The sequence below is a fragment of the Canis lupus genome, chromosome 11, assembly GCF_048164855.1.
Source record: "Canis lupus baileyi chromosome 11, mCanLup2.hap1, whole genome shotgun sequence".
NCBI lineage: Eukaryota > Metazoa > Chordata > Mammalia > Carnivora > Canidae > Canis > Canis lupus.
In genome coordinates this window covers 68,733,819-68,747,897 of record NC_132848.1, presented here as the reverse complement: position 1 = coordinate 68,747,897, position 14,079 = coordinate 68,733,819, and the positions used below count along the sequence as shown (strand labels likewise).

At 42.8% G+C, this 14,079-nt stretch overlaps 1 protein-coding gene across 3 annotated transcripts in view; it reads right to left on the bottom strand.

Annotated features, from left to right (window-relative positions):
* MEIS1 (Meis homeobox 1) overlaps positions 1 to 14,079 on the bottom strand; it is a 136,011-nt gene that overhangs the window by 5,331 nt on the left and 116,601 nt on the right. For all 3 annotated transcript variants that reach the window (XM_072768636.1, XM_072768637.1, XM_072768635.1), the window contains exon 10: positions 114 to 172. In XM_072768636.1, the coding sequence (XP_072624737.1) occupies positions 114 to 172 (59 nt within the window). The remainder of the gene's footprint in view (positions 1 to 113; positions 173 to 14,079) is intronic.

Below are 14,079 nucleotides of genomic sequence, written 5' to 3'. Positions count from 1 at the left end.
GCGCTCCTAGTACTCACTCCCAGTTTATTTACCAGGTAGCGGACCTCCCGGTGAATGGCTTGAGGATGCTTTTCGCTTGCGTGACTTGAATACAGTCACTATGGGGGACTTGCCTGCTCGGTTGGACTGGTCTATCATGGGCTGCACTATTCTTCTCCGGGCATTAATAAACCTGTAACCAAGAAAGTAGAGCGAATCGTTATTCCTTAAGCAAAACCATCAGGGGTGGGGTGGGGGGGTTGGGGTTTGGGGGGAGGAGGTGGGGGAAGAGGACAAGCGGATCACAGGGAGAGCGAGGCCAGATTCTGGGCAAAAAACGGTCCCCTGCGCTGCCCTGGGCGCCGCTTCACATGCCCCACAACCTGCAACCCCCGGTGACCTCTGAGCGCACAGGCTTAGGGTTTCTGAGTTGATTCATGTTTGCCTGTTTTACCACAGTTGGACACTTCCATTTCATCTTTTCATGGGGGAATTAGCAGAGTTTTCAGGAAACAATACGAGCCACCACTCTTTTTCAATGGCAAGTGTGTGTGTGGGGGGGTGGGGGGATTTGGTGGAGGGAGCAAGATGTTCATAAGGGCATCTGTTACCTCTCCTAATTAGTGACATTTCAATCTTATGTTCTCTGACTTCTTTTTTACAGTTTTTATCAAAACCTTCCCTACCTCTTGCAAACCTAATTCTATTTTAATGCCCACTATTAAGATAATGAACTGGGATGGGAGCACACCATCAAATGAGGGAATGTCTGGAGTTTATCACCACTAACTCACACTGCTGGGGACTTCAGAGAAACGCATTCCTTGTGGAGATTTCTTGGGGTGGCTTTTTTTTTTTTTTTTTTTGGCTCTTTATGCAAAGTCTAAGGTCAAGGCGAGGTCACAGCTATACAGTAATTGAACTTATATTATTGCTTTCTCCAGCTAGTCCTGGAAATGTATAACAAAACATCTTATTAAGTCACTTAAGTGTCTTAATAAGGTTTATTTTGGTTGTTTTTGTTTTGTTTTGTTTTGTTTTACAATTTTTGCAGCCTCTCAAAAGGTGGCCAGCCACTGAAATTTCTTTTAAGTGGTGAGTTACAAGCCTTTACAAAGTCAAGCTTGTGAGATGTCTGAATTTCTGTCTCGGAAGATCCACCCGTATGGCATAATGCTAAGAATTATGTATCAGATACAGAAAACGAGTGGGACGTACAAAATTCTGAAAACGTAAAGCGCTTGTAGTTATCAACTCCGATTTGAATATATTGGACACGAGCAGCACATAAAAAAAATACAATGGAAAGTTTAATAATGATCCAAGGATCCACAGGCCAGTATGAAGTCCAGTTTGTAAATCTGCCCACTCAGGAAGGAAAATCGTTCCTAAAAAAACAAACCACTACACAGAGAGGGACAGGTTCTTAAAATAAAAATACACGCGTCATGACATTTTAAGATTCTCAGTATCCTATATCCTTATGTTCTTTTATTATCGGAAAAGTAATTAAAGTCAATAATGAAACTGGAATCTAACTAAAAGGCCACCATTAGTGTTAACTCTTACTGGCAATAGGTATTTTATCAAGTCTTGTATATGAAGTTCCCGAACTGGCTAATAAAAATATTTAAAACACAGATCTACAACAAATTGTGTTGCAAATCAGGTTATCATTATCTTGTATAAACCATGAAAATTGGAATCATGTGAGCAGAAGGTTAGATTAATTCTCCATTCTCATTATAAGCACAGGTGTAGCACAAACACCATGTGAAATAACCAATTAAAATGAAAAAAAAAATCTGCTTTTTCATTAGCTGCCTTCACTGCATGACCAATTAGAAAATTATTTAATATTAATATTCCACATATACCAAAAGTAATTTTCAGAGTAACTAATATAGGTAAAAGAGAAAAAAAAAAAAAAAACCGAAAACCCAGCTCTTTATCTATGGTTCTGTTCATAACCTGCAGGCTTTTAGAGGAAGGGAACTCTGATAACATTTTTTAAAAGTCCTTTTACAAACATCTTATTTTGTGGATAGGAGTTTTACTATTCATCTAAAAATAGGAAGAGCACTTTTTTAAACAGAAGAGAAGCCAAGGCTCAGAGAAATTAAGTGACTTATTGGAGGTCACATGTTACCCAAGAGATGTTCATGACTTGCTGAATGACATACAGCTGGCAAATGGTAGTGAACACCTCCTCCCCCAACATCCTGACAAGAGCATGGCCACTCCTGTGCCACCCATCTAGAATATTCCGGACTAACCAGATATCTAAAAAGGAGCTGGTTTTGAGCCAGTCACCACTGGCAACAACCCTACTGTTGAGTCTGGGAATAAGCATGATTGAACATTTGTAGACTGGGAATTTTGATGACTGTACTGTTTGTGCATATGGACAAAGATAAGGCTACGCATCAGAAGATCCAGTGACTTATCTGGATCCTAAAGATCGCTTCCTTCACACTCATATGTTCAGATTTCCAAAGACCAGTTCATAAGAACCGACTCAGGTTTGAAGCCATGGCCATCACACCCAAGGAATCATAGGAAAATTAAACCTCAGGTTTGAAAAGGGCTTTCCCTGTCACCTAGGTTGGTCACTGACACGAATCCCCTCTATGATTTCCCCACCAAGTAGACAGGTAGCCTCTGCTGGATTGTTTCTGATAAAGCCCTTGCAGCCTTACCTGAAAGTGCTCTCCATCTATGGACAAGGTGACTATGAGAAGGTTTTGCGTTATTCAATCTAGAATCAGGTAATTTCACAGGACAACTTCTTCGGGGAACTGAAAACTATACCCACCACGCATCATGTCCCACAGGTTTCTCCCCTCTCTTCCCTAGGTTGGACATCCCTGATTCCTTTTTGTATTTGAGACCGGGGGGTGGCGGGGGGTGGTGCTGGGGGAAATGAACACAGAGGGGAGGGGCAAAGAGGGAGAATCTTAAACAGGTTCCATGCCCAGCGCGGAGCCCAAAGTGGGCTCGACCTCACCTCCCTGAGATCATGACCTGAGCCGAAATCAAGAGTCAGATGTTTAACCAACTAAGCCACCCAGGTGCCCCAAACATCCATGAAATCTTAATGAATTCCTTCTAGAATGAAAGTTCCTCTTGGGTGTTGCGTCCACTCATCATCTGGGCCACACTCTCTGCTCAGTATGCTGAGGTTTGTCTGTGTGTCCCTAAAGGTCTCCGGGGGCCATCATTACATGCAGTTACTCCACACTTGCTCTGGCCCCCGTGTAGAGAGCAAGTACCTCATCACAGCCTTTTAGCTAAGAGGCCACAGGTACCAGGTGCTATTTTCTTCTGTCTCGGTGGCAAGAGCCATTTGCTGTTACTGACAACACAGATGGTAGGCTACCTATAGGATATGTAGATACAAAGGTGAGAATCCATGCATTTAATGAAATAAAAATTTTTAGAAACTGAAAACCTCAGAACCCTTAATCACTTTGTCCAAACTGTTTGACGACATTAGTAGGTACGCTTAGAACATCACACTTTTGAAAACAAATTTAGAACGATTTTTGAATATAATGAACATTATCAATACGTAAACTCTCAGAATCTTATTGGATTATGCTTCCTATACTTACATGAAACACTGATAATATTATCTGGTCTCATGGTGGGCATCTTTATCTGAAAATAACTTAAGTAAATAGCAAAAGATTTTATTTTTTTTTAAACATCATCTTTTCGATTTTAAGACCATCTCAACATTTGGTTCTATTTAGTGTATTTTATCCTAGACTGTCTTCTATATACTCTCTCTGGAATTATGCTATATACAGTAAAGCCATGTGTTTAGATGGCTTCAGGGTGAATTCAGATACAAAAACATTTTCCTTCTGGGCAAAGTAATAAAATGACATTCTTGCTCCTCCCACTATAAGTCAAACAGAGGTCAGTTCCCCCATCCCTGTATCTGTTTAAATAAACTGGTCCAGCTGTTTGTTTCTAAAATGCCCTTTGACCTTGCGTCTCATCCTCCCCGCTTTTGTGACTGAATGCTTTACTTTCCATTGTGGAAGATTCTAAATTATCAAGAATTTTCTAAACACTGAACCAAAAAAAGACCCTTAGGTTTTATGTAAACTTACATGAACGTATTTCCTTCTTAGAACACTCATTTCGAGAAGCATCAGTAAAACAGATATTTTAAGCTCGTCTGTGGTGTGTGCGTTCAAAGATATATCTGTGGCTATGTGTGAGTACATAAATATATATTAGAACTTCAACATAAGAAGAAACAATGTTTTTGAAGAGAAAAGAAAAAGAGGATGATAAAATTCCAATTCGAGTGTCCAATAAAAAAAAAATCTACTCTCCAATAACCACAAAACAGCTTAAGACAAAATATACCCATGAAATAGACATAATCTTTAGCATTTTCCATATTCATAAGGTCTCTTTTAAAAGTGTGTTAGTTTAGAGATGTAACAGGAGACTTTTACAAGTGATGTCCAAACATCACAGCCCTTAAAACTTAGATGTACACTGTGAGGAATACATGACAACAGGACAGTTCTTCTTACTCATTAAAATAGCCTCACGCCTTGGTTTAATAGAATGTGGCTCAAATTTGCCATAAATTGGGCATTTAGAAAGGTAAACCTCTGAGTTCTAAGTGTTATGGTTGGGGAACACCCTGTGGCCTTTCCATGTCACATCCCAAAAATCAAAGTATACATTTTTTTAATAAATCCCATTTTGCTTTGAAAAGACAGTATTTTTGTGTGAACTACTTTTTTTTTTTTAAGAACCAGACACCCCTTAGGTGGTAGACGACTGAGTTAGGAAGAGAATCCTTAAATTTCCTTTTTTCATAGCATCATGGATTAGAATTCCTTCCTGTGACCAAGTTACCCCCTTTTGAAACAAGACGTTTCACCAAGGACGGGAAGAAAATGGATTGGCCTTACAGCTTCATTCCATGTCAACGTAAACAGAGGTGTATTTCTGTTCACTCTAAGTTACCTGTTTAGGCCTAGAGTTCTACTAAGGGGGAATGAGAGGTTGCAAGGGGAGCAAAAGCTTCAAAAATCTGAGATGTGGGGTCATCTCAAAATTGAATTTAATTCTTTGCATTTTTAAAATAGGAAAATGGGAGATGAATCCCGAGTTATGCTAAAAAGAGATACAGGAAGCTTTCCTTTAGTCTTTCTTTTTTTTGCCCCTGCCCCCTACATGCTTAGCGATCATCAGACTTTAAAGTTGGGCAGTTTGTTGTTGTTGTTGTTGTTTTTTCCCCCATTCTGCTAATCCTACCTGTCTCTTCTCATTCCCCATTTTTGGATACCTGAACGGTTTTCTGACCAAGATCTGGTAATGCAGCTTTCTGAAGCTGACCTTTGCCCTTTAGTTTATCCTCTACTCCTTGCCCTGGTTACTTCCTACAAAACCAGACGGCCAAGTTTAATTTCCTCTTCGTGAGAACCAGGAAGGGTGGCAGGATCACAGTGGGCATCCAGTAGAACCAATCACAGGGTGCATTTTCCTGGTTCCACAGACATTTTCCACATGGCTTTGCCCTTTCCTCTTCCGCCCTTTGTCTTCCACGGTACGAGCTCTCTGTAATACTAACAAAACTAGGGGGAGGAGACTTGTTCACCTTCCGAAGGAGCATTTTCTCCTTTATTCGGTCCTGTTCCTCAGTGTTTGCCACCTACTTGTTTACTGAGGACTGAGGGGAGCCCACGGCGTTCCTTCAGCATGCCACGGCCAACCCAGCTGGCCACGTGAAACCAAAATGCTATTGTTTCTACACAATGACAGTCATCCCCATAGTGTCTCTTGCCAACGAGGTTTAGTGAATAGTCAACACAAAGGGAGCTACCCATTTAAGAATGGAGAAGTGTCATCATACAGTACCCTCCTATGCCCAAGGAGCTAAAATTACATCAATTGGATATGAAGCAGATGATTTCATTAAATAGCAAGATACGTTAGTAGAGACGCCTTCTATACCTAGACTATCCATTAAATGAAGTATTAGTTACAGTCATCCTTGATTAATATTTAGGTGTTAGTTAGGAATACCTACGTACATACTTGGTAAAAATTAAAACCATGCGTTCTTAAGAATAAGTGCTGGTGATTAATACACATACTATTCTTCATCAATTAAAATAAGCAGCAAGTAAATATAATATTTAATCTCTATATAATTCATTTAGGTAGATCTCTATAAATATTTTTATGGAATTAAGACTTGTGAAAATTGCTCAAATATTAAATTTCACATCGGAAGCTAGCTGCTGAACTCCAGAATTCCGTCCTTTTTCTTCCTATCCTATTCCGTGAATTTCCTTCCTAGTATTTCTTTCAACTTTATCACCATCATTTAAATAAAACTATATACACTATGTGTCTTAAATTTTGAAAGTCAGCATTTCCTAATAACTTGAAGGCCTGTTTTATAAACAGACCCTGCAGGGAATGCATTCTAGCTATCATCTATCAAATAACTCTCTGTTCTTTTAAACAAAAATCCACCTCAAAATCTTTTGTTGGATTTCTTCATTTCAGATTTACATTTACTTATTGAATTTAATGATCCATAACTGGCAGTCTTTAGGGTCCAAGCCTTCCACACTCCCTTTCTTTGTGGAATAAAATTTCATAAAACACGATTTTAAGACACTCAAGAAAGTTGACTCAATCTCAAGTCAAACCTTATGAAATCATGTTTTTGGCACCTTTTTCCAGTTTCTCAACCTCCTCCGGATCCAACAGTTCCAGGACTGCAATACATCATCTGTGTGTCTGAGGGTGGGAGAGGGGAGTGGACAGGAGGGGAGAAGGGAGCACATGCTCTGCTCTCCATCCATTCTAGAAACAGAATATTGAAATTTCCTCAGATCACAATAAGCCCATCAATCAGCAGTCTGAGAAGATTCCCCTTCTCTAGCATTGATGAGTGTATTTGTCAAATTACTCTAGAAAGAGCGGTAGTTGTCTAAGACCACTGAGGAAGTGAATTACATATAAAATTTTCTTTAAAGCAACTAGTGAAAAAAATTACTAATTATTTGAAAACTATAATGCAAAGTAATAACAAACCCATGTATTAAATGTTGAAATAAACTTTCAAATATTTCATCACCTCATTATATATTATGGTAAGTTTTCCTTGAAAGCAAATCATAACCTGATTTTTTATTCTATATAAATATATATATAAATATATATATTTATATATATATTATTTTATATATAATACAAGCATCTATATATATATAGATAAAAGCTTGCTAAAACCTTTAATCTGACTTGAATTCAAAGCAAGGGGTGCTCCTTTAGTGGCCCGTCTCTATTTCTTCTGCTACTACCCATGACTTTCTAGATCACTAAAGCACCAGGCTCCAAACTCAATGGAACAAATTGTGGGGATATCTTGCCAGAACTAGCATGAGAAATGCTCAACAGTTAAAAATATCTTAGGTATCCATGATATGACATAAAGCATATGTAATAAAATAGTATTTGTGCAATATTTACTGAAATATGACAATTTGCCAAATTTGAGTTTGTATAACTGCACAAATGTAAAACAAATAGTGGTTTGCTTAAGGGATACGGAATGTAAAAGGTTATTGGCACAATGAACAGGTGACAGGGCAATCTAGGATAACAGAACCTCCTATGGTATTGAAAAAGCTCAAGTAGGTATAATAATATCTTCAAAGGACTGATGTATCTCTCTTTGGTTTAAGCTGAACCATTTTTCGTATAAATTCTAATTTTCCCATTTTCACAAGAAGTAAACACAATTGCATCTAACTAGGCATCCCTTAAACATCATGCAGAATAAGTACATTTATTTCAAACAAATCTTAATGTTCTGCCAATTTCCATTATAAGTAGGAGGGCTGCATAATTTATCACTGAAGGTCAGATACTTTGGAGAGTAAATGGGCACTATAAATAATTATGTTGGGCAATAGGCGTAAACCATGAATATTCCAGGCAATTGGGCTGTACAGCCACCCAAATGATCAAATACACACTTTTTTCCCCCAAGTAAAACTTCCTCTGCATGATTGGAATTGCAACCCACTTGTGTGAGAATGGTAACCGGCCCTGGCATACATAAGGGGTACAGAGTAGACTCCTGGTCCCCCTGATGGAGGGTCTCTGAGTAACTTCCCTTCTGAAGGATCTTTCCTTTAGTTGCTTTAGCAACCCAAGGCTTCACTGGCCCAAAACTTCCCAGGCCTGGAATCTCCACTCCAAGGAAGGATATCTCGAAATTTAGCTTGATTTCTGCTTTCACCCAGTCACAAGTGAGACTACAGGATGGCATAATGAAGCCTGGCCCGAATGGAGGTCCACGTCTACCCCTTAGAAGGTTCACCGAACTTCTGCTTCCATCAGTAAAGCTTGAAACCTGAGTTCTCTGTAAAGCGTATCACAATGTAACTCGGAGGCCTTAAATGCAAATGGAGCCAATTATACTAAAAGGCAAAAAAAAAAAAAAAAAAAAAAATCTCTCCTTTGGAGTATATGACAAAATTTTTCAAAGGAAGGCAGTAAACTAATAGGATGACCTCCTCTTGGAACTTAGCAAGGCTTTGGAAAACGCTAATGGTCATCTAAGTCACACTGAGGAAATAGGGAGACTGTGTGTTTCACTTGAGCGGCTCTCCTTTCCTTTGCACGATATCACTCAACGCTATTACGGTCAAAACACTGGCCAAGGACGGGGGGGTCAGAGCAGCGTCTAGGGAGAAAGGTGTGAGAATCGAGTGGGAAAACTGCCACCCTCACGGCTCTGAGCTCGCAGGAGCATTCAGGTGCGACAACTGCGATGACCACGTGCGTGGATGTCTATGAAAAGAGCTTTGCAAATTTAAGACCAAAGGCAAGGGTTTGTTGAGACGCTGTCGTTATGATTCTCAAAAATACCTAATGGTCCCGAAACCTGAACCTGAACGCTACTGACCACAAAAGGTGGACACAACCCAAATGCGCAGCAACTGATGAATGGATAAACAAAACGGCGTCTGTCTCGACAAGGGAACCTTCCTCAGCCACAAAGGGGAGCCTAGCACCGCTACCTGCTACATTCATGAACCTTGAAAATAATACGCGGAGTGAAAGGAGCCAGTCCCTAAAGGCTACATGTTTACATGATCACATCGATGGGAAATGTCCAGGATAGTAGGTAGATCATTAAAGACGGAGCATGAGGGGTGGAAGTGTGGGAGGAGCAATAGCTAAAGGGAACAGGGTTTATATATATATATAATATATATGTTTTATATATAAATATATAATAATATTATAAATATTTATATATTTATATTTATTTATAAAATATATAAATATATTTATTTTATTTATATATAAAATATATAAATTTATTACTTATATATATAATACATTTATATATAAATATATTATATATATATATATTTAAGGATGTTTTTGAGAGATAGAGTGAGCGGGAGTGAAAGGGCAGTGGGAGAGAGAGAGAATCTTGAGCTGACACCCCGCTGAACGTGGAGCCGAATGTGGGAGCTCAATCTCAAGACCCTGAGATCATGACCAGAGCCAAAATCAAGAGTTGGATGCTCAATGGACTGAGCCACACAGGGGCCCCTACAGGGCTTCTTTCCCAGGTAGTAAAAATGTTCTAGAATTGATTATGGCGACAGTTACACAGTATCTGTGGAATATACTAAAAACCATTGAGTTGTTCGCTTTTTTTTTTTTTTTGAGTTGTACAATTTAGATGGGTGAACTTCATGGTATGTGAGTTGTATCTTAATAAATCTGTTAATAATAAATCCGTAATGGTAGAAAGGAAGAGGTGCTGAACAAGGAAATCGGCCCCATCCTTGCCTCTAATTAGCAGCTTCACATTGTAAAGCCCTGAGCCCCATCTGTCAAATGATGCATAAAATCCCATCCAGGTCAGGATGCCCGGGTGGCTCAGTGGTGGAGCGTCTGCTTTCAGCTCAGGGTGTGATCCCGGGGTCCCGGGATCGAGTCCCACATCAGGCTCCCTGCATGGAGCCTGTTTCTCCCTCTCCCTCTGCCTGTGTCTCTGCCTCTCTCTCTGTGTCTCTCATGAATAAATAAATAAAATCTTAAAAAAAAAAAAAATCCCATCCAGGACTTGGGCTCTGACTTTCTGCAAATAGTGTTCCTAAAATTTTAATCCAGGCTCCCTTTTCATAAACTTCAAAATCTCATATCCCTTTGTTATTTGGAATCTTAAACAGCACGACCGAAATAAAAAGTTAATTCCCGATAGGCTCTTTTATACTACGTTCACTCAAAAGGATTTCGATATGCCTCTTCTGGCCCCTAGTCCTGCTCAGCCCCCACTACTTGGCCCTAAGGGTGGGAATCTCTGCCATAACCTCTTGTACTCTCCTTTTTGTAAACAGGACTGCCAGGTGACCAGCCTTGGGAGCTGAGATCTGACGTCTTTGGACATGTCCAGTTCTTTCCATGTGCTTTTTCAACATCCCCTACTCCCTGCCCTTTCCAAGCACATATGAACTCTGACCCAAAGTAGGAATCAAATAAAGTCAACCATAGCAGATGTTCAAGGGATAGAGGCCAACAAACCCCGCAAGTGGACGACAACTCTCAAAACGACTGATTTACACTCAAACCAGCATCCTAGGGTAGAAAGCACTGGAAACTTAAATACACGTATTTTTCAATCACAGTGCGTTTGACTTCCATCCTTAGGCAATCTACGAATCTTAAAATATAGTGATTTTATCAACATTAAGCCAGGTCTCTCCAATGACAGGAAATCCTTTCTTTTTCTTTTTTCTTTTTCTTTTTTTAAAGCTGAATTACATTTAGAACCCAAGACCACTAATTCCCCACCGGCCTTGAAAAAGTGGTGTTTGGGAAACCAAAGGTCTTTTCCCTTCTCCAGCCATCAAATAGCATCTCGGGAGGCATGAGGTCCTTTAGTCACATTGGTTAAGAGGGTAAAGAGGGAAAGAAGAGCTCTCAAGGATGGTGACAGATTAAGGGTTTTTTGTTGTTGTTGTTGTTTATTTGTTATTGTTCAAGTGTCAAGAGCCCGGGATAGTAATTCATTATTTCCCATACTCCTGGGTCAGGCTTAAAAGCCTCGTAAGAATAGAAGTAAAAAGGGAAGCATCCATGGTGAGAGGGAGAGCCCTGTCCTGCCAGAGGTACAGGCATCGCGCTGTTGGAGGTTACCGTCTGGTTGGCTGGTCGGCTGTTAATGTTCCCTTTCCCCCTAAAAATCAAGAAGGAAGCAAAGCAAAAATCTAAGCGTCTACCCAAAACTCTGGGCATTCACACACGGGAGCCACGGGGCCCACACATCCCAGAGGACGTTTCCCCCAGAAACATTTCCTCCCCGCCCTTTGAGAGAATTGGTTTTATGCAACCAGGAGGCAACATTTGCACCCCCCTTCCTTTTTTAAAATATATTTTGGGCTGATTTTTTTTTTTAACCACTCAGGACTGCCGTTTGCTTTAGGCGGGTGCAGCCTGAAGGGAGGTGCTGAGGAGGTAAGAGAGGGCGGAGGGGTCTGTGCGCACAGCTCGGTGGCCCTTCGGGGCTCAGCGGCCACCCCCCGGGCCCAGCCTCAGCAACGGGGACACAGGATCGGTGGCGATCAGGTCTGTGCAAGCAGAAAATACCAGAAAGGCAAACTTATGTAAACACACTTAAGACCCATTTGACAAGAAGAGACCTACACCGGACTCGCTAGGAACCTCGGAACGCCTAGGGCCTCGCCGGCCCTCTCAGCCGAGGCCCTGGCCCCTTGCGGGGCTCCCTCCCAGGACAAGACAGGAACGTCTGAAACCCTGGAATCAATCAGTCTACAGGAAGGAGGCGGCTGGGACATGTGAGCCCTTGTCGCGCACAGTCGGGGCCCCAGGCCCGCGGCCGCGCCGGGTGCGAGTCCGGAGCAGGTGCCAGGCCTCGGGGAGCAGCGCCACGGGGCGCGGGCGGGGCGCGAGGCAGCCACGCCGCCCAGAACCTTCTCCTGACCTGCAAGCCCCCCGCGAGGAGGCGCACGGATGAGGCTTAATCTTATCTAACTGACACCTGACAACCCATTACTTCTAGGTTATTAATGCACCCGCTGGAAAAGTTCGTCACCTACGAAATTACGGGGGAAAAAGATGGGATGCCTGGGGAAAAGCCAAACTTTGCTGCACAGCAACTTCAGAAATTTCAAGCCTCTTATCTGTCATGCCCTTCACAGGCTCCGAGCGCACTGCTCAAGACGACTGATTTATCTTTATTATGAATCCGACAATGACAGCACACATGTTGTTCGTGTCTTGTGATAATGTTTAATTTCAACCCAGTTTTTATTTTACGGTTGCTTGATCTGCTTATTTAAGATGAAGGAAAAAGAGCGACTTTTTAAATGAATTTCCCTGTATTTCTCTGTATGCGGAGGACCCGGGGTTGTCTCCCCGACGCCCGGCCCTAGGCCCAGGCGGAGGCAGTTTTGCAGCGATCGCCTCGCTTCTCGGTGCTTCTCGGTGCTTCTGGGTGGATCGCAGGCTCGGGCAGGCCAGCATAGGCCGGCGGGGTGGGGGGACGCGGTCCCACCGGTGGGTCCCTCCCGTGCACCGCAGCAGAGGAAGCTGTGGCCCGCGGACACACAGCGACCGGGTCAAGGACACGCGTGTCAGCGGACGAGGCGTGGGGAAGACACCCGAGATGCTGCGGCTCAGCGCGTCCCTTCCTCGCCCCGTGTGAGTTGCATGCGGTCATGAGGCTCCGGGGGTGCTGGTGGCTCAGCCACCCTGGGTGCCCGCTCGTCCCCGGGTCCTGCTCTAACAGCTTGCACCACACGCGGCCAGGTTCTTCCCATTTCTCAGACCAGGTAATTGCACCGCGACCCCGAAAACAGCTAGTCTGGCTTCGTCAGGCCCGGCGGCGAGTCCTGCTGCCCTGGTTCAAGGTGGATCACCACCACCCCCACCGCCCGGTGTCGCGGCCCAGAAAGGCATCACCAGGAGGCTCGTGGGGGATAAACTCGCCCCCTCCCTGAGCCACAGCCCCCACCCCGCCTGGGCGTGGTCCTCAGGTACTCGAGCAGGTGGCAGGTGGCCCGTAGGCCTCACACCTTGGTGTGGTCCCGAAGACTCAGAACTGCTCTGAACGCTGCCCGGGGACACACAGCGCTTGCCCCCACCCTGCAGCCTTCCAGAGCCACGGCCCGCAGCCCGCACCTCCCTCCTCCTCTGCCCTTGGATAGGCTGTTAAATCCACGCGTTCCACTGTGCCATTCATCCAAACACATTGTCTCCTTGCTTTTCTGTTTAGATCATCTATTAACATATCCTTGTCCCCCATAGATTAGTTCCTTTATGTCTGTTACTACTATTTCATGCATTTGGCTGCTTCCATGTTTATGTACATAAAACTTACAATTGGGATATCTCCTTGTTGGATTTTCTACTTTATGGTTATATAGTGTACTTTCTTTGCCTCATACAGACTTCATTTTAAAGCCCACTTTGGGGACGCCCGGTGGCTCAGCGGTTTAGCACCTGCCTTCGGCTCAGGGCGTGACCCTGGAGTCCCGGGATCGAATCCCACGTCAGGCTCCCAGTGCATGGAGCCTGCTTCTCCCTCTGCCCGTGTCTCTGCCTCTCTCTCTCTCTTTCTGATTCTCATGAATAAATAAATAAATAAAATATTTTAAAAATTAAAAAAATAAAAATTAAAAAAAAATTTCTGCTGTAAATGCACACACAACAAAGGACGCTTAGCCGACTGTGGAGTCATATTTTCAAAGGGGGCTGTTGGCTGGAAACTTTTAGACTCTGCAGCCAGAAGCGGCGTCTCTGTTGAACTCCTAAGACTCCCTGACATGACAATACCTGAAGGTTTCTAGATTCCCAGCTCCCTTCCTTGCGAGCTGTTTGCTGGGCTTTCCCAACAACACCCTGCCCGGCTGGCACCCCGCCAGCCCTGTCTCAGGCAATATGCAAGCTAGACATTTTTTTTTTGACTGATTTCGATATTTTTTCTTATGAGCAACTAGACGGTATTTTATCTCGTGAGTGTTACCGATTGCTGTAATCTAAAGCCCACAGTCAGTGCCC